This window comes from Mauremys mutica, chromosome 6 (assembly GCF_020497125.1).
Source record: "Mauremys mutica isolate MM-2020 ecotype Southern chromosome 6, ASM2049712v1, whole genome shotgun sequence".
Taxonomy (NCBI): Eukaryota; Metazoa; Chordata; order Testudines; family Geoemydidae; genus Mauremys; species Mauremys mutica.
In genome coordinates this window covers 12,234,620-12,254,497 of record NC_059077.1, presented here as the reverse complement: position 1 = coordinate 12,254,497, position 19,878 = coordinate 12,234,620, and the positions used below count along the sequence as shown (strand labels likewise).

At 47.9% G+C, this 19,878-nt stretch overlaps 1 protein-coding gene across 2 annotated transcripts in view; it reads right to left on the bottom strand.

Annotated features, from left to right (window-relative positions):
* The window catches only part of C6H18orf25 (chromosome 6 C18orf25 homolog), a 72,783-nt gene that overhangs the window by 3,756 nt on the left and 49,149 nt on the right, over positions 1-19,878 (bottom strand). For both annotated transcript variants that reach the window (XM_045021674.1, XM_045021676.1), the window contains one exon: positions 13,803-13,929. In XM_045021674.1, coding sequence (XP_044877609.1) covers positions 13,803-13,929 — 127 coding nt within the window. The remainder of the gene's footprint in view (positions 1-13,802; positions 13,930-19,878) is intronic.

Here is a 19,878-nt window from a genome sequence, read left to right as displayed (position 1 = left end):
TACGAACTTTGGCATAGATAAATTTAGATAACTCGTTAGTTTTGGGGAACTGGCAGTAGAGAGTAGGGGGGGATTGGGTCTATAATGACATCAGCCAACAATAGAAACATGCACCAGCTTCTGGAAGGTTTTGGACAGAACATCCAACCGCAAGAATGCCATGGCAACAAACTGACCTACCTGATGAGTTAAAATCATAAATATACTAACCTATAGAACCTAACATTGGTAAGGGGAGGAAATACAAATAAAGAAGAGGGGAAAAACTCCTACTGAATATGCATTAGACATGGTAACATCAGCGTAACATTATAAAATTGGCATCCCAGCATGTGGTCAGTTGGGGGGGGGCGGGGGGGAAGAGATGTAGCCCTCGGGAGGGGCCAGAATGATGGCCACTGGTGAAGATGAAGAAGATGATGGTGATGAAGATAATGGCTAACATTTCAGGCTGTTCTGCAAGGGATGGTGTGAGTATGGATGTTCAGATTTACTTTCTGTATTATCTTTATTTACCTTACTGAGTTAGAGTGTGTGTGACTTTGATAAGTGTATTAATAGATTATTTATTTGTAAATATAAGAGTTCCTATAGTGTGAGTGTTGCACCTGTGCACATTGGGGTTCCCAATTATTACTAATTTTAATAATACAGGGCTTGATCTTGGGACAAGAACCTGTCTAACTTTAAGGTGATAACTGGGCATTCTTCTTCATAATCGATCGGATCAGGCTACAGATTGGCGCCCGAACAGGGACCCCAAGGGCATACAGCCATAATCTCTCTACCTGGCATAGGTAAACTCATCTCTGGTAAAATCTAAATTAAAATCTAGGTAAACTCTCAGTCACAATTTGGTTCCTGTCAAAAACGCTCATTGTAACTCACCAGGGACTTCCTCTTTTCCCCCTCAGCTATTGTTCCTCTTTTCTAGTTCTTTGCCTCTTGTCTACTATTTCTGCTTTTCTTAGCAAGAGGCGGGAGGGTATGCCCTCCAGGAGGACAGTAGTAACACACACTCACATCAAACAGAGGAGCACTCGATTTCTTGACCATCAGATTCACTTGGCATACCAGAGGCAATGTAGGACACTCATGGGTAACCACTTTTCTCCCACCATTAGATGCCCATGGAAACTAACTGTGTAAGGCTGCAAGTGGGTGATGCGGGACATCAGCCTGATTGCACTCCTCACTGGGTATTATTGACTAGTCACTGGGTTTAGAATCATGCAAGGAGGCGATTCCTTTATACACGTGTTAAGGGGGCTTTGTAAACTGGTTGTAATTTTGAGATATCTATAAGAGTTACAATGGCAATTGCATTTGGCCCAATGACCCACACTTTGAGGTGGTGCCAAGAGGCCATAGCGGCTCAGAACTTGTACAGTCCGGGATACCTTATTTTAGTCCCCGCAGCCTCCCCCTTGCTGCTTTGTAGGTCCCAACTGAGTAATTACCTCTCGATTAGCTAAAAGCACATTAGCCATCGAGGGAAGACAGAGGGAGCAGAACCTCCATCCCCTCCGCTTTTCTTGAGACTTGTTCAAGTAATTGTTCAAACCGGTTCAGGGGTTAATTATTTAAGGAGGGACGCTTCTACATCTGTACAGTGCTACGTGCTTATTGTGCAGAGTTAGGATGAAGCTAGCTAGTCAAATTTAACTGAGCTTCTTTGAAGTAGGAGTTGAAGGTAAGTGTGGTAGAGTCATCTCAGAAGTCTGGTTGTGGTCAACCAAAACATAGCATACAAACAAAGGTTATGGAGGAGGTTTCATACTAATGCAACATAGTCAGGCTATTTTTTAATCACCCTAACTTGTGGGTTCGTTCATCTGATCATATGTCTAATGTAACATAACTACTAATGCTTGTCAGTGGGCAATGACTCAAATGGAGAAATGAGAAGCAACAAGACAGTAAGCACAGCTGTAAGTACAAACCCAACTTCCACCAAAGCAGGGTGTTAAAATCCCAGCAGACTAAAACAAACAGTAATATAAAGGAATGGTTGAATAAGAAGCATCAAAGGAACAAGGAAAAAACCCTGACTTACCAGAAAGTACCGAAAGCTTCATTTTAGAGACCTTGTAACTATGCATTTAGCCCATACCCTGTAATCCACCAAGACAACAGGTTCTGTGCCTTTAACTTGTAATTTCTAAGTAACCCTCAGCAGCAAAATCACTCAGGCTTTGACCAGCAACTAACATGTTGCTGAAAGGGGGAGTACTTCTGCACTCTGCTTGGGAGGAAAAGGGGAAGTAGGAAAAGAAAATTGCTTCTAACTTGAATTTGGCAGAATATTAAAAAGTAGGGACCCATAAAACATCTAATTATATATATATTAAATATATATATCCCATAAATTAAGAGATAAGGTTCGGCATCCTTTAGACATGCTAGACATAACCTTGTCTAAATGTGCATGTACCAGGTAAAGCAAACTCTGTTTACTACTCCTCTAACCTGTAAGTGGTGGGGGAAGCAGTGCATAAGAATGGCCACACTTGTTCAGATCAAAGGTCCATCTAGCCCAGTTTCCTGTCTTCCAACAGTGGCCAATGCCAGGTGCCCCAGAGTGAATGAACAGAACAGGTAATCATCAAGCGATCCATCTCCTGTTGCCCATTCCCAGCTACTGGCAAACAGAGGCTAGGGACACCATCCCCACCCATCGTGGCTACTATCCATTGCTAGACCTATCCTCCATAAGAAAAAGTAGGGAAAGGAGTGAGGTAACGCCTTTAGGGAATAGTCAAGCATTAAGTATTTATACTGTTTTGTTACTTGCGTGTTTGTATTAGATATATTCCTAATTTAACTGATGGGTTGTGCATTATTATTCCAAAAATAGGTATCAAGAAAGCTGCAATTTCAGACTTACCCAAGATGGTAAAGGAAGTCAGCAACATATCCTTCTGCTTCACACAGGAATTATTCTTTTAAGGAACTATCAAAGCCTCTCACAAGTGACAGGTAGAAAACTTTGCTACCACAATATAAATCATGATTATTTTAGGTCCTAATTCACAAAAATAAAATGTTGAATTTATCTAATTGCAATTTCCCCTTTATATTTCCTAACTAAAGCATGTGTTAATATTTTTCTTTTTCGCTCATTTCTGTTTTAATCTAGGATCTAAAGATTAAAGAAAAGCAAGCTCCTGACTAAATCATTAAACTTATTTTATAGACAAACCAAGGATGTAAACCCAGGGCAATTAATAAATTTCAACCCTTAGGTTTCCTGGACCTGCTCTGAACAGCAATATTTAATCCATTGGTGGTATGGTTTGTGGTGTGTTGGGATTACTTGTTTGGATTTATTTTTTTGTTGTGTCACATGACTAGGTTATGATTTTTCATACTTTTGTTTTTATTGCAACAACAATCTTTTTGGTGCAAAGGTGTAAATAATAATAATATAATCAGTAACACATTTTTCTTTGTGGTACCACGCTATTTCAGTATTAGAATTAAAATCTAATTACAATGGGTGTGTCCCTATATGATAGCTGGGGTGGTTCAATCTTTGCAGAAATCAGTCAAAGATAGGTATGTTTGTCTCAATGAATAATTTAATTTTAATATATATACACACACACAATTTTGATTTGGAGTTTGTCAGGCAACGTGGCCAGTTTGGCAGAACCCAGATTGAAATTCAGAAGTTCATTGAGCAAACCACCATCATACTAATATAGGATCAATAGCTATCTTACAGCTACAATGCAGCAGTCTTACGTCCCGACAGTTTGTTCAGGGAAGCACCTGGCCAATCACATGCAGACTCTCAAGCTCCAGTGTTTGTACCATGTGAAGGAAGCAAAGAAAACAGACTTTGTTGTAAACCTCCAAATGATGACCTCTAACGCTGAAGTAACTATGATCCGGAGTCAATGGCAGCGGCCTGGTATAGGACACTCTTTGGTGCACTGGTATCATCTTCAAAGCCATATGACTTTGTCCCCAAATGGCAGTATACTGAACTTGGGGAGGACTAATTATCATGGAACAGTATTGAATTTATTGCCTGAACTGATGGTATCAATGTATATATGTACTAGAAAACAATATGTACAATAACTCCTCACTTAATGTAGTTATGTTACTGAAAAATGCGACTAAGCACTCAAGGTGGTTTTTCCATCAGTTCTCTCAAATCTTTAGGAGTTCTATATATCTACTAAAGGTTCATTATAAGAAGAAGTTTGGAGCTCTAGCTAAATCTAGGATTTTTTTTAAGAAATGCCTTTAATAATAATTTACAAGACAAGACAGTGGCCAAAGCAGAAAGTATCTCATGATGCTTGAGTCTGCAAGATCATAATAGTTATGGTGCATCGTTCCAGTGTAAAATGACAGTCCCCTGGGCTTGTCTATACTGAGTGCTAAATCGGCGCTGCTGCAACTGATGCAGCGGTGTCAATTTAGTGGGTCTGGTGAAGACACAATGAGTCAAAGGGCAAGTGTTCTCCCGTCAACTTCAGTACTTCACCTCTCCAAGAGGCGGAAGGTAAGTCAGCAGGAGAGCATCTCACATTGATATAGCGTGGTGTAGACACTGTGTTAGGTCGATGTAAGCTACATTGCTCGGGGTGTGTGTGATTTTTTCACACTCCAGAGCGACGTACCTTATATCTACTTAAGCGCCAATGTAGACCTGGCCTTTGGGACCTATGCAAAACTAAAAGGTAACTTTTCACCCTGAAGATAACAAAAATCTAGCTATAGATTACTACGTGGAAATGATTCCTAACAAAAATTCATATCCTTGAACAAATCACACACTTCTGCTAATTGCAGAAGGTTCAATCAAATATTAGCTCAAGAAACATGCTTGACAACCTGAGCATAAGGTGAATACATCATGAAGTAAATGTAACAAAACCAAAACAGAAAAGGAGAAACAGAGGAGGATTTATTTTTTAAATACATGCATGGTAGGAAATCCATTCAACAAAATTAAACAAAAAACAGCACATAACTACCAAAAGGATTCAGTGCTCTAAGTAAATGCCAAAGAGTTTCTAATAATGAAAAACGTAATCAAATCACTAGAATCTAAACTACCACAAATGAAAGACAAAAGACGGTTACTCACCGTAGTAACTGTTGTTCTTCGAGATGTGTTGCTCCTATCCATTCCAGTCAGGTGTGCGCGCCGCGCGCGCGCACGGCTCTCCGGAACATTTTTACCCTAGCAACTCCGGCGGGCCGGCTGGCGCCCCCTGGAGTGGCGCCGCTATGGCGCCTGTTATATACCCCAGCCGGCCCGTCTGCTCCTCAGTTCCTTCTTGCCGGCTACTCCGACAGTGGGGAAGGAGGGCGGGTCTGGAATGGATAGGAGCAACACATCTCGAAGAACAACAGTTACTACGGTGAGTAACCGTCTTTTCTTCTTCGAGTGATTGCTCCTATGCATTCCAGTCAGGTGAATCCCAAGCCTTACCTAGGCGGTGGGGTCGGAGTGAGACGTCGCGGAGTGTAATACTGCGGAGCCGAAGGCTGCATCGTCTCGTGATTGCTGCACCAACGCGTAGTGGGAGGCGAAGGTGTGGACAGAAGACCAGGTAGCCGCTCTACAGATGTCCTGGATGGGGACATGAGCCAGGAAGGCGGCCGACGAGGCATGCGCTCTCGTCGAGTGAGCAGTGAGTCGGCATGGTGGCACGCGAGCCAGCTCGTAGCACGTCCGAATACATGCCGTAACCCATGAGGAAATTCGTTGCGAGTAGACCGGCTCGCTCTTCATGCGGTCGGCGACTGCTATAAACAGCTGGGTCGAACGTCGGAAGGGCTTCGTCCGCTCGATGTAAAAAGCGAGGGCCCTGCGGACGTCCAGGGTGTGAAGCTGTTGCTCACGAGGTGAGGCATGCGGCTTCGGGAAAAAGACCGGGAGGAAGATCTCCTGGTTGAGGTGGAAGGCCGACACCACCTTAGGGAGGAAGGCCGGGTGTGGCCGAAGCTGCACCTTGTCTCCGTGGAAGACGGTGTATGGTGGAGCAACCGTTAGAGCACGGAGCTCAGAGACTCGTCTCGCTGATGTAATTGCGACGAGGAAGGCTGTCTTCCAGGAGAGGTAGAGCAGAGAGCACGTGGCTAGAGGCTCGAAGGGGGGGACCCATCAGCTTGGCCAGCACGAGGTTCAAATCCCAGGTCGGGGCAGGACGCCGCACCGGCGGATACAAGTGATCCAGGCCTTTAAGGAAGCGGGAAACCATCTGGTTGGAGAAGATGGACCGACCTTCCACAGATGGACGAAAGGCGGACACTGCTGCCAGGTGTACCCTCAGGGAGGAGACCGCAAGACCTTGCTCCTTAAGGTACCAGAGGTAGTCCAGGATGGTAGGGACAGGGACTACGAATGGATTGAGACCTCGTTGGTCACACCAGAGTGCGAATCGCTTCCATTTTGCAAGGTAGGTGGAGCGAGTGGAAGGCTTTCTGCTCTCTAGCAGGACGTGCTGTACTGCCGCCGAACAGCCCCGCTCTGCGTGGGTCAACCACGCAGGTACCAGGCTGTAAGATGGAGGGACTGCAGGTTCGGATGGCGGAGTCTGCCGAAGTCCTGTGTGATGAGGTCCGGCCACAACGGAAGGGGGATGGGATCCCGAACGGAGAGCTCTAGCAGCAGGGTGTACCAATGCTGCCTCGGCCAGGCCGGAGCTACGAGTATGACGTTGGCTCTGTCCCTCCGCAGCTTCTGTAGCACTCGGTGCACGAGCGGGAACGGAGGGAAGGCGTAGAGGAGGTGATCCTTCCAGGGATACAGGAAGGCGTCCGACAGGGAGCCCGGCGAGTGACCCCGGAACGAGCAAAACAGGTGGCACTTCCTGTTCGCCTTGGAGGCGAATAGGTCTATCCGGGGAAACCCCCACCTCCGGAAGATTGTGTGCACGACGTCGGGATGGAGAGACCACTCGTGGGAGAGGAACGACCTGCTGAGATGGTCGGCCAGCGTGTTCTGCACTCCCGGAAGAAAGGACGCTTCCAGGTGAATGGAGTAGGTCACGCAGAAGTCCCACAGGAGCATCGCTTCTTTGCAGAGGAGGGAGGAGCGGGCTCCGCCCTGCTTGTTCACGTAGAACATTGCCGTGGTGTTGTCCGTGAACACTGTCACACAGCGGCCTTGCAGGCGGGTGCGGAAGGTGTGACACGCCAAACGGATCGCTCGCAGCTCGCGGACGTTGATGTGTATGGCGAGCTCTTGGGGTGACCAAAGGCCTTGGGTGTGTAGGTCGCCCAGGTGAGCTCCCCAGCCGAGCGCTAAGGCATCTGTGGTCAGAGTGGCGGATGGACGAGGAGGGTGAAACGGGACTCCCGCACACACGACCACCGGGTCGAGCCACCAGCGGAGGGACTCGAGGGTCGGCTTGGTGATCGTGATCACCATGTCGATGGGATCTCGATGCGGCCGGTACACCGACGCGAGCCAAGACTGGAAAGGGCGGAGGTGGAGCCGCGCATACGCGGTGACATACGTACACGATGCCATGTGGCCCAGGAGGCGGAGGCAGGATCGCACCGTCGTGGTCGGGAAGGTGACTAGGTCCCGGATGATGGAGACCATCGTCTGGTGCTGAGATCGCGGTAGGCAGGCGCGGGCCAACGAGGAGTCGAGGACCGCTCCAATGAACTCCAGCCGCTGCGATGGAATCAAGGTGGACTTCTCGGCGTTGATGAGAAGACCGAGTCGCTGAAAGAGGGACAGGATTTCTGTCATCTGGCCCATTACCAGCTGTCGAGACTGTCCGCGGGTAGACGTGTATATGACGACGGCGGAGGGCTGCGGCAACCACTGCCATGCATTTGGTAAACACCCTCGGTGCGGTAGAGAGCCCGAATGGTAACACGGCGAACTGGTAGTGGGCGTTGTTGACCACAAACCGGAGGTAACGTCGATGAGGAGGATAGATCGCGACATGGAAGTAGGCGTCCTTCATGTCGAGGGCGGCAAACCAGTCTCCCGGATCCAGAGAGGGAATGATGGTCCCCAGGGTGACCATGCGAAACTTGGGCTTGAGCAGGTATTTGTTCAGCTCGCTTTGGGGATGAGAAAATAACGGGAATAGAATCCCCTGCCCCGCCTGTTGTGAGGCACTGCCTCTATGGCACCCACGCTCAACAGAGTCTGGACCTCTTGTAAGAGGAATTGCTCGTGAGAGGGGTCCCTGAAGAGGGACAGGGAGGGTGGGTGGGAAGGTGGGGGCGAAACAAATTGAAGGCGGTATCCCGACTGGACTGTTTGAAGCACCCAGTTGTCCATTGTTATTTGGGACCACGCCAAAAAGAAATAGGAGAGGCGGTTGTAGAAGAGAAGGGTAGGATCCGGTAGGGAGAGTGATGGGCCGTCCTCGGGCGTCCCATCAAAAGGCCTGCTTGGACCCCTGAGGGGCCTTGGAAGGGGCCTGGGTCTGGCTGCGCCTGCTGCCGGATGGTCGACGGCGATTCGGGCCTGGTCACCTGCTGTTGTACGGACGGTATCGTTGTTGAGGGAAAGACCGAGAGGGTTGCCGCCGGAAGGACCTGCGCTGTGGAGCCGGCGTGTGCATCCCGAGGGTGCGGATGGCGATGCGACCGTCCTTCACGGTCTGGATCCGGGAATCAGTTTTCTCGGAGAAAAGACCCTGGGTGTCAAAGGGCAGGTCCTGCAACGTATACTGCACCTCCGGTGGCAAGGTGGAGGACTGCAGCCAGGAGATGCGCCGCATCGTCACCCCTGAGGCCAAGGTCCGAGCTCCCGAGTCCGCAGAGTCAAGGGCGGCCTGGATGGAGGACCTGGACGATTTCTTCCCCTCCTCCAACAACGCAGAGAACTCCTGGCGGGAGGCTGTTGGTAGGAGCTCTGTAAATTTTGCCAGGGACGCCATGATGTCATACACATACCTGGCGAGGAGGACCATCTGGTTGGCGATGCGAAGTTGCAGGCCGCCAGCCGAGTAGACCTTGCGGCCTAACAGGTCCATTCGCCGTGCGTCCTTTGACTTTGGCGCAGGGGCGGGTTGACCATTCCTCTCCCTGTCGTTGACCGACTGGACGACCAACGAGTCCGGGGTTGGGCGAGTATACAGATACTCGTAGCCCGTGGGGGGGACTGAGTACTTGCGCTCAACCCCACGGGCCGTAGGAGGGATGGACACAGGTGTCTGCCAGAGCGTGGTGGTGTTCTTCTGTATCGTCCGAACGAACGGTAATGCCACGCGCACTGGAGCCTCCGCTCCAACGACATTGGTTATAGGGTCCTCGTCCTCCTGGACCTCTGCCACAGGGAGAGCCATGGCCGTCGCCACGCGGCGAAGCAGGTCTTGGTGCGCCCTTAAGTCTATCGGCGGAGGATCCTTGGCAGATGCTCCGGCCACCGCCTCGTCAGGTGAGGACGACGAGGACAAGCCCTGGACGACAGCCTCCGTCGATGGACCTGCTGACTGCTCGTCGGCTGGGTCGGGCTGCGTGTGCCTCTGGGGGCCAGGCAGTATGGAAACCGCGCCCGGTGGCGAAGGGGCCGGTCGGCTGACGGTCGCCTCTGGTACCCTGCGCTCGGAGGCAGGGGCTCTCGGAGGGAAGGGCACCCCCTGAGTCTCGTACTGGCTCCAGGGAACCCAGAAGCCCCACTGCTGTGCCCCCTGAGGTTGGCCTTGTGGGGTAGGTGGCAGGTGCCCGTTGCTGTCTGCCCCGGAAGCAACCGACGCGGGGCGGGATGGCCATGGAGGTGCCGAGGCGCTGACGGATTGCGCCGTCGAATGAGGCAGTCTGTCCCCGGACGGTGCCGAGGATCGGTGCCGGTCTGCACGGTACCGGGATGGTGACCGAGACCAACGTTCGCTGCGGTGCCGGGAGCTCGACCGGTGCCGGGAGCTCGACCGGGATCCGGACCTGCGGCGCCGGGAGCGGCTACGCGAGTCGCGGTGCCGGGAACGGTGCCGGGACACAGATCTCCGTCGGTGCCGACGCGAAGGCGATCGGGACCTGGAGCGACGCCAGGAGTGCGACCGGTACATCGATGTCGAACGGTACCGGGACTGCGACCGGCGTCGGGACGGCGACCGGTACCACGATGGCAAGTGGTGCCGAGATCTCGAGCGACGGGACGGTGACTTGCGGCGGGACCGGGAATGTGACCGGGACCGGGAGCACCGTCCATGCCGTCTGTCCGGAGAGGGGGGCCGTATCATCATTGCCGGCTTTCCCGCCGAAACGACAGCCCGCACCGGCGGTGCCGGAGGCTCGGTGCCTCTATGAGCTGTATAAGCTCGCGCGCCGAGGAGAATGTCTCCGGCGTAGATGGCAGCCGGAGCTCAACCGCGGTCCGTGCCGGGGAGCATGACGGTGCCGGACTCGACGGCCCTTGCGGCGCCAGAGTCAACGGCCCGGTGCACGTCCTGTGCACAGCCACAGCGGGGACCGCAGGTGGCGCAATTGTCTTGGCTGCTGGGCCCTCAGCGTGGGACTTGGTACCCGCTTTCGCCGGCTTGCGCTTCCTTAATGGCGAGAGGGAGCGGTGCCGGGCCTTCGGTGCCGGTGGCTGAGGTCGCGGAGTCTCGGTGCCGGAACGGCCCGGGGCCGGCGGTGCGCTCCGTACCGAGGAAGCCTGCGGCGCCGGCGCGGATGGTGCCGGGGGCTGGAGCGAAGCCTCCATGAGGAGCTGCTTTAATCTTATGTCCCGCTCCTTACGCGTCCGGGGTTTGAAAGAGGAACAGATAGGGCACTTATCTGCCCTGTGACTCTCGCAGAGGCAACGGAGGCAGGAGTCGTGCGGATCCCCTACTGGCATAGGCCGCTGGCAAGATGCACAGGGCTTAAAGCCCGGTGCCTTGGGCATGAGCCCGCACCGGGGGAGGAAAGGGAGGGGAAACCCCCCTTAACCTTATCCTAAAAACTAACTATCTATACTAATCACTAAACAAACTATATACACAAAAAAGTAGCGAGAGCTAGGGTTGTGGAGGACAGAGAGCACTCCACAGTTCCAACTGGCCGTCACGGGCGGTAAGAAGGAACTGAGGAGCGGACGGGCCGGCTGGGGTATATAACAGGCGCCATAGTGGCGCCACTCCAGGGGGCGCCAGCTGGCCCGCCGGAGTTGCTAGGGTAAACTTGTTCCGGAGAGCCGTGCACGCACGGCGCACACACCTGACTTGGATGCATAGGAGCAATCACTCGAAGAAGAAATTCAAGTTTCACAGCCCACACCAATCCAGCAACACTACAGAGTATGACGCAGAGAAATGTAGTGCGAACAACAGAACTGAATCCAATCATACAAACTAAGCATGCAAAAAAATACTGATCAAAAACCTAAAACCTTTTCAACATGACAACCCTGCCAGAAGCCCATCAATACTTCATAACGGCAAGCCTAGACCTGCAAGGGAAATAAAATTCTAAATAGGAAACAACCAACCAAAAGGTGCAAGTTTCAAACAGAACTGATGAGAGATGGTCTCCCCAAAGACGGCAAAATAGTTATAACCACAAAGGAAAACACAGCTGAGGATGACTTAAGAAAAACATGCTGGAAAAACAACATCCTCTCTCCTTCCTTTCTGAAGTGCAGGAAGTATTTCCACATTAGCAAGCCTATGTCCACTAAAACTAACTTTCCACTAGCAATTGTGCATTGAATTTAGAAAGGTTTGCATTTTAAGTATTACTGAGGCAAACAACTTAGAAAGTTAAAAAAAGAGAAAGGGATGAAAAATGAATGTAATTTGTGTTAGCATTTACACAAACAAGTAGTGGAGGACAAATAAATTTAATTTACAATGGAGGAGAAAGGTCTTCTAAATAGTAGGTCTGCAGTATATAGAAACCATGTATTCCAATGGCTCTCAAATGTTTTTACTGGTGACCCCTTTCACATAGCAAGCCTCTGAGTGTGACCCCCCCTTATAAATTAAAAACACTTAAATATATTTAACACCATTATAAATGCTAGAGGCAAAGCGGGGTTTGGGGTGGAGGTTGACAGTTCGTGATCCCCTAGGTAACAACCTCATGACCCCCTGAGGGATCCCGACCCCCAGTTTGAGAACCCCTGATGTATTCCAAGTGAGATCGTCTTTAAAAGAATTATCAATATTCCATAAGATAAGGCTCAACCTGCACACAAAATGTCATCCGTCTGTCATCATCCCCCAATCCCACAGGGCTAGGTTGTGCCTCAGTCCTACGGCGTCACACCGAGTAAGGCCTCCTGCATGACTACAAAGGACTGAGATCTTGGGTACTGCATACGTCATACGTCCCTCCTCCCACCAGTGCATAAGTGGTGAAGGAGCAAAAAGGGTGAAGAGTAGGTGGAGCCAGGATTCTACCGCCCCACCCCCAACATCAGACAGCAGAGCTATGCATGTTCCAAACGTAGCTTTGTGTGGACAACAACAACTGATTTGTTTTCCCAATTTAGCTTCCCAGAATACAGGAACGTCTCTATGTGGGCCTCAATCTGTTAATTACTTCATAATACCTGAGATTCCCCAAGCACTTCCAGCAAAACACACTGTTTTAGGTAAAAATATAAAACAAATTTATTAACTACCAAAAGGTAGATTTAAGTGATTATAAGGAATAATGTACAGTAGATTACCATAAGAAATAAAACAAAAATGCAGTCTAAGTTGTCTAAACTGGATAGGATTTGAATCTCACCCTGTTAGATAGTATAAACAGTTCACCAAGCTTCCATACACAGGCAGGCTTCCTTCTTTCCCGCCTGGGACCCCCTTCCCCAGTTCAGTCTTTGTTCCTCAGGTGTTTGTAGATGTTGTCTTGTAGGGGGAGGGAGGCCTAGTGGTCATGCCACCTTCCCCTTTTATAGCTTCTTCCATGTGGAGGAAACTTTTGTTTCAAGCCAAGCCCCAAAGTACAAGCAATGAGATGAAGTTCAGTATCACATGATTTAATCACATGCCCTTGCATGCTTGGATGAGTAGTGGCAGCCATTACCTATATTTTGACTGAAGCATCCACAGGAAAGCTTATCAGGTGAGGCCAAGCTTTTCCCATGGCTCACCATCTTCGCTGATGAGCCATTACCTTGGATGGCCCCTTCGCAATGTGCTAGCTAGACTGGATGTAACCAAACTTTGGGGGTGTTACCCAGGAGCAAACACATTTGAAATACAGATGCACGGTCAACTCCAGATACAAAAATGATACATGCATACAAATAGGAAAGTCATATTCAGCAAACCATAAACTTTTCCATTGACCCCTCATGACATATTTTGTACAAGATGCATCATAATTATATTATAACCATATCATAATCATATCACTATGGTGAATATGAAATGCAGTGTCATAGTGAGCATCCTGACATCTAGCACATTGACCATGCAAGTATTTAATGGTCAATGTTCTTAAAATGGGGAATTAAATCAAATATCCAAGAAACCATTTCAATACTGAAATGCAGTAAGTGCACATTTTTAAGGGCACTGTGTACATACATGGTGGAAGTCCTTAAAAACACCTATTTTTTGTAAGCCTATTAGTGTGTTCAGTTGCACATGGATTAAGCATGTGACATCAGTATCAAGTATACCTAGTGTATCAATATATTTGATATAGAAATCACATGCGTAATCTGTGTACATCTGAAAACATGAATAGGCTAAAAAAGATAGGCAACTCTGATATCCCAATGATAGGTAGAGCATAAGAACCTAAATAAAACAGTATATATTTTGCATGTTTGGCACTGGTCATGGCTGAAGAAATGTAACATCAGAAGTTAGGCAGCATTTTCCTTTTTCATTTATTTTGGCTATTTAAAGAAAAAATAGAATAAGTACCTTGCATGTTCTTGAACTCCCACAATCTCTACTTCACTGTCAGAAGAGGCAATATTAATTTCTTCATTGATCTGTGCATTGCCAGAAGAGGTTCTCTCACTTGCTAGGAAACCTGGATCCAGATGACCTGCATAGAAGAAAAAATGCAAACACAACCTGAGCCTAAATAACTCAGGAAACCAATGCTGAAAGATACTTCCCATCACACTAACCACAAATAATCAATGAATCTGAGAATCTATTAGATCATCTCATGCAACCCCCTCCTACTGCAGGACTAGTTGATACTGTATATTGAAGTGATTTGTTCAATCTTGTTTTGAATGACTCAAGTCATAGGGCTGTCGCACAAAAGGTCATACCCAATTACTGTTATGAGAGCTTTGTAACTCTAGAAATAATTAGATTCTTTACCTGTAGTACTTCAGAAGTGCCTTAAGAGGCAGACTGCTCCTGACCAACCCTGAGGTAAAGCCAAATGAAGGCCAAACTATGGCTTATCCTAGAGAAAAGTAAGTTCCTTCAAGTCTGTTACTGAAGTAGCAAGAAGGAAATTTACAATTGTTTTCCTTGTACCTTTTCTTAAGATTAAGCCATTTACTCTAAGAACTATTTTTTGAATGCAACTTCCAGCACAAGCAATGAATGCATGAAAATCACTAGACAAGGAATTAGCAGTGCCATAGTCATAAGCCCAAGCTAACCCATCACTCAGAAAAGGAAACATTACTGTCAATAAATCAAGAGTCACAGGTTAAGCAGAATAAAATCTTCTGTGGTGTTTCAGGTTTATTTTTTAAAAGCCGGGGAAGGGGAACGGGAAATCGTGCAATAAAAAAATATCAGCACAAACCATCAGTCCCTTCTTCATGCAGCTTAAACCCTTAAACTCCAACATGTACAAAAAGCAATGAATAAAAGTCGCTCTTCTGTCAGCAGAGTGCTCTCTCCCTGATTCTAGAAAACAAATTTATCTCTCACATGAAACTAGCCTAGCCCCTCTACAAGCTGACTGCCAGTACCTGATCAGTGAGGCCCTCTTAGGTGGGACTCTGAAACCCCTGCTAGGATTCCATCCCAGGGCCCTATGACATTGTCTTGCTGGACAGGACTTCCCCTAGGAGGCTGCTGGAGAGGGGCGTGTTATGGCAAAAGGCACTCTTCCAGGACATGCCAAATGTTCTGTTCACTGTCACAGACTAACAGGCAGTTACAGTATAAATAGTTTTTCTGGTGACTGATGAGTGAAAGGGTTGGAGAACAGGATACATTCTGCTACTTCTTGCCTATCAGTGAAATCCAGCCAAGGTCAGCAGAGGCTTTTTCCACGTGAGGCTGTCTGGTGGTTTAGGAAGTGAGTTGGTGATCTCTGTCTTTAACTCCCACTGGCCGCATCATAAAAACCATCATCACAATTGGCCCTTATTAGTATCAGCAGAGAGAATGGACATGAAAACGGAACTACTCTCTTGCCCACAGAGATGGTCTCTTTCCAACAGAGTCAAAGCAGAGGGGTTGGAAGTGTGGACAAACTTTTACTGCTATTATCTCTGTGTATCTGCTATGCGGATGATGAAAATTTTGGTCGAAAGGGTACCTTGTCCTTAGAACTGAATTCATTGGGAAAGGATTTGAGAGGAAACATGATGCTAAATACAAGAGGTAGTAGTTGTTGTTAATGATAATACTATTGTAGTTATCAATTTCAAGTTACAAAATTCAGATATTTAAAATACAGATGCCCCCTGAGAACATAAAATACAGTCTGAAAAATACAGAATTGGCAATGGACTCTCCTGAAATGCATCTCCTGTAAACAAACACTATCAGAGAATCTTTTAGAAAAACATTCATGAAAAGATCTGCAGGTGTATACTGTTTAAAGAACAACTTTTCTGTATCATTCACTGGACATTCACTTGAGTGGTTCACCAAACAAACAATAAGGATGTTTTAAAAGCTGTTTTACATACTGTGCCAGACACCACATTGAAGTGGAAAACACTAAATCTTTAGCATAATTTAGTGAAGAGGTGTTAGGTGTAGAGAACCACAAAAAATACCTAAAATAGATACCCCACCAAAAAAGCAGTCAGGTGCTCTGGTGATAAGTTCTCAAGAAAAGTCATCTACTACCAGTGAGTGCTCCAAGGAAAGTTAAAACCTGCATCTCTTTTTAAGCAGCAAAGAATCCTGTGGCACCTTATAGACTAACAGACGTTTTGCAGCATGAACTTTCGTGGGTGAATACCCACTTCTTCGGATGCAAGTAGTGGAAATTTCCAGGGGCAGGTATATATAAGCAAGCAAGAAGCAAGCTAGAGATAACGAGTTTAGATCAATCAGGGAGGATGAGGCCCTGTTCTAGCAGTTGAGGTGTGAAAACCAAGGGAGGAGAAACTGGTTCTGTAATTGGCAAGCCATTCACAGTCTTTGTTTAATCCTGAGTTGATGGTGTCAAATTTGCAGATGAACTGGAGCGCAGCAGTTTCTCTTTGAAGTCTTGTCCTAAAGTTTTTTTGCTGCAGGATGGCCACCTTAAGATCTGCTATTGTGTGGCCAGGGAGGTTGAAGTGTTCTCCTACAGGTTTTTGTATATTGCCATTCCTAATGTCTGATTTGTGTCCATTTATCCTTTTCCTTAGAGACTGTCCAGTTTGGCCGATGTACATAGCAGAGGGGCATTGCTGGCATATATTACATTGGTGGACGTGCAGGTGAATGAACCGGTGATGGTGTGGCTGATCTGGTTAGGTCCTGTGATGGTGTTGCTGGTGTAGATATGTGGGCAGAGTTGGCATCGAGGTTTGTTGCATGGATTGGTTCCTGAGCTAGAGTTACTCTGGTGCGGTGTGCAGTTGCTGGTGAGAATATGCTTCAGGTTGGCAGGTTGTCTGTGGGCGAGGACTGGCCTGCCACCCAAGGCCTGTGAAAGTGTGGGATCATTGTCCAGGATGGGTTGTAGATTCCTGATGATGCGTTGGAGGGGTTTTAGCTGGGGACTGTATGTGATGGCCAGTGGAGTCCTGTTGGTTTCTTTCTTGGGTTTGTCTTGCAGTGCATATTCTTTTTAGTGCATACTGGTGAGTTGGGAGAGGTTGGGCAGCCTTGAAGGAGACTGCTTGCTTTTCCAACTGCCTGAGGAAACAGCTGGTTGTTGCACTAGCTGCACTACACGGTGGGAGTGCCATTCACCCAGAGGAAAAGCACTCAGATAAGAAGGAAGGGGTGTGTTTCCATCTAGCTTGGCTGAACATCTGCTAAACGGACAGAGGAGGGGGAAGGGACATGATAACTTCTAGTATTTGAAAAGATCTTGAGAAATGGTTACACATTAGGGTGATGCAACAAAAGGGCGATTAGGAAGAGCAGGTTTAGGCTGCCCCTCTGCCATGTACATTGGCCAAACCAGACAGTCTCTACGCAAAAGAATAAATGGACACAAATCTGACATCAGGAATCATAACATTCAAAAACCAGTGGGAGAACACTTCAACCTCTCTAACCACTCAGTGACAGACTTGAAGGTAGCAATTTTGCAACAAAAAAACTTCAAAAACAGACTCCAAAGAGAAACTGCTGAACTCGAATTAATATGCAAATTAGATACAATGAACTCTGGCCTAAACAGAGACTGGGAATGGTTGGGTCATTACACTAATTGAATCATAGAATCTCAGGCTTGGAAGGGACCTCAGGAGGTCATCTAGTCCAACCCCCTGCTCAAAGCAGGGCCAAACCCAACTAAATCATCCCAGCCAGGGCTTTGTCAAGCCTGACCTTAAAAACCTCTAAGGAAGGAGATTCCACCACCTCCCTAGGTAACTCATTCCAGTTCTTCACCACCCTACTAGTGAAAAAGTTTTTCCTAATATCCAACCTAAACCTCCCCCTCTGCAACTTGAGACCATTATTCCTTGTTCTGTCATCTTCTACCACTGAGAACAGTCTAGATCCATCCTCTTTGGAACCCCATTTCAGGTAGTTGAAAGCAGCTATCAAATCCCCCCTCATTCTTCTCTTCTGCAGGCTAAACAATCCCAGTTCCCTCAGCCTCTCCTCATAAGTCATATGTTCCAGCCCCCTAATCATTTTTGTTGCCCTCCGCTGGACTCTCTCCAATTTGTCCACATCCTTCTTGTAGTGTGGGGCCCAAAACTGGACACAGTACTCCAGATGAGGCCTCACCAGTGCTGAGTAGAGGGGAATGATCACATCCCTCGATCTGCTGGAAATGCCCCTACTTATACAACCCAAAATGCCATTAGCCTTCTTGGCAACAAGGGCACACTGTTGACTCATATTCAGCTTTTCGTCCACCGTAACCCCTAGGTCCTTTTCTGCAGAACTGCTGCCCAGCCATTCGGTCCCTAGTCTGTAGCAGTGCATGGGATTCTTCCGTCCTAAGTGCAGGACTCTGCACTTGTCCTTGTTGAACCTCATCATATTTCTTTTGGCCCAATCCTCTAATTTGTCTAGGTCCCTCTGTATCCTATCCCTACCCTCCAGCGTATCAACCACTCCTCCCAGTTTAGTATCATCTGCAAACTTGCTAAGGGTGCAGTCCACACCATCCTCCAGATCGTTAATGAAGATATTGAATAAAACCAGCCCCAGCACCGACCCTTGGGGCACCCCACTTGATACCGGCTGCCAACTAGACATGGAACCATTGATCACTACCCGTTGAGCCCGACCATCTAGCCAGTTTTCTATCCACCTTACCGTCCATTCATCCAGCCCATACTTCTTTAACTTGCTGGCAAGAATACTGTGGGAGACTCTATCAAAAGCTTTGCTAAAGTCCAGAAATAGTACATCCACTGCTTTCCCCTCATCCACAGAGCCGGTTATCTCATCATAGAAGGCAATTAGGTTAGTCAGGCATGACTTGCCCTTGGTGAATCCATGCTGACTGTTCCTGATCACTTTCCCCTCCTTTAAGTGGTTCAGAATTGATTCCTTGAGGACCTGTTACATGATTTTTCCAGGGACTGAGGTGAGACTGACTGGCCTGTAGTTCCCTGGATCTTCCTTCTTCCCTTTTTTAAAGATGGGCACTACATTAGCCTTTTTCCAGTCATCCGAGACCTACCCAGATCGCCATGATTTTTCAAAGATAATGGCCAATGGCTCTGCAATCTCATCGGCCAACTCCTTTAGCACCCTCGGATGCAGCGCATCTGGCCCCATGGACTTGTGCTCATCCAGCTTTTCTAAATAGTCCCGAACTACTACTTTCCCCACAGAGAGCTGGTCACCTCCTCCCCATACCGTGCTGCAGAGTGCAGCTGTCTGGGAGCTGACCTTGTCTGTGAAGACAGAGGCAAAAAAAGCATTGAGTACACTAGCTTTCTCCACATCCTCTGTCACTAGGTTCCCTCCCTCATTCAGCAAGGGGCCCACACTTTCCTTGACATTCTTCTTGTTGCTAACATATCTGAAGAAACCCTTCTTGTTACTCCTAACATCTCCGGCTAGCTGCAACTCCAAGCGTGATTTGGCCTTCCTAATTTCACACCTGCATGCCTGAGCAATACTTTTATACTCCTCCCTGGTTATTTGTCCAATCTTCCACTTCTTGTAAGCTATTTTTTTGTGTTTAAGACGAGCAAGGATTTCACTGTTAAGCCAAGCTGGTCGCCTGCCATATTTACTTTTCTTCCTACACATCGGGATGGTTTGTTCCTGCAACCTCAATAAGGTTTCTTTAAAATACAGCCAGCTTCCCTCAACTCCTTTCCCCGTCATGTTATTCTCCCAGGGGACCTTGCCCATCAGTTCCCTGAGGGAATCGAAGTCTGCTTTTCTGAAGTCCAGGGTCTCTGTTCTACTGCTCTCCTTTTTTCCTTGTGTCAGGATCCTGAACTCGACCATCTCATGGTCACTGCCTCCCAGGTTCCCATCCACTATTGCTTCCTCTACTATTTCTTCCCTGTTTGTGAGCAACAGGTCAAGAAGAGCTTTTCCCCTAGTTGGTTCCTCCAGCACTTGCACCAGGAAATTGTCCCCTACACTTTCCAGAAACTTCCTGGATTGCCTGTGCACTGCTGTATTGCTCTCCCAGCAGATATCA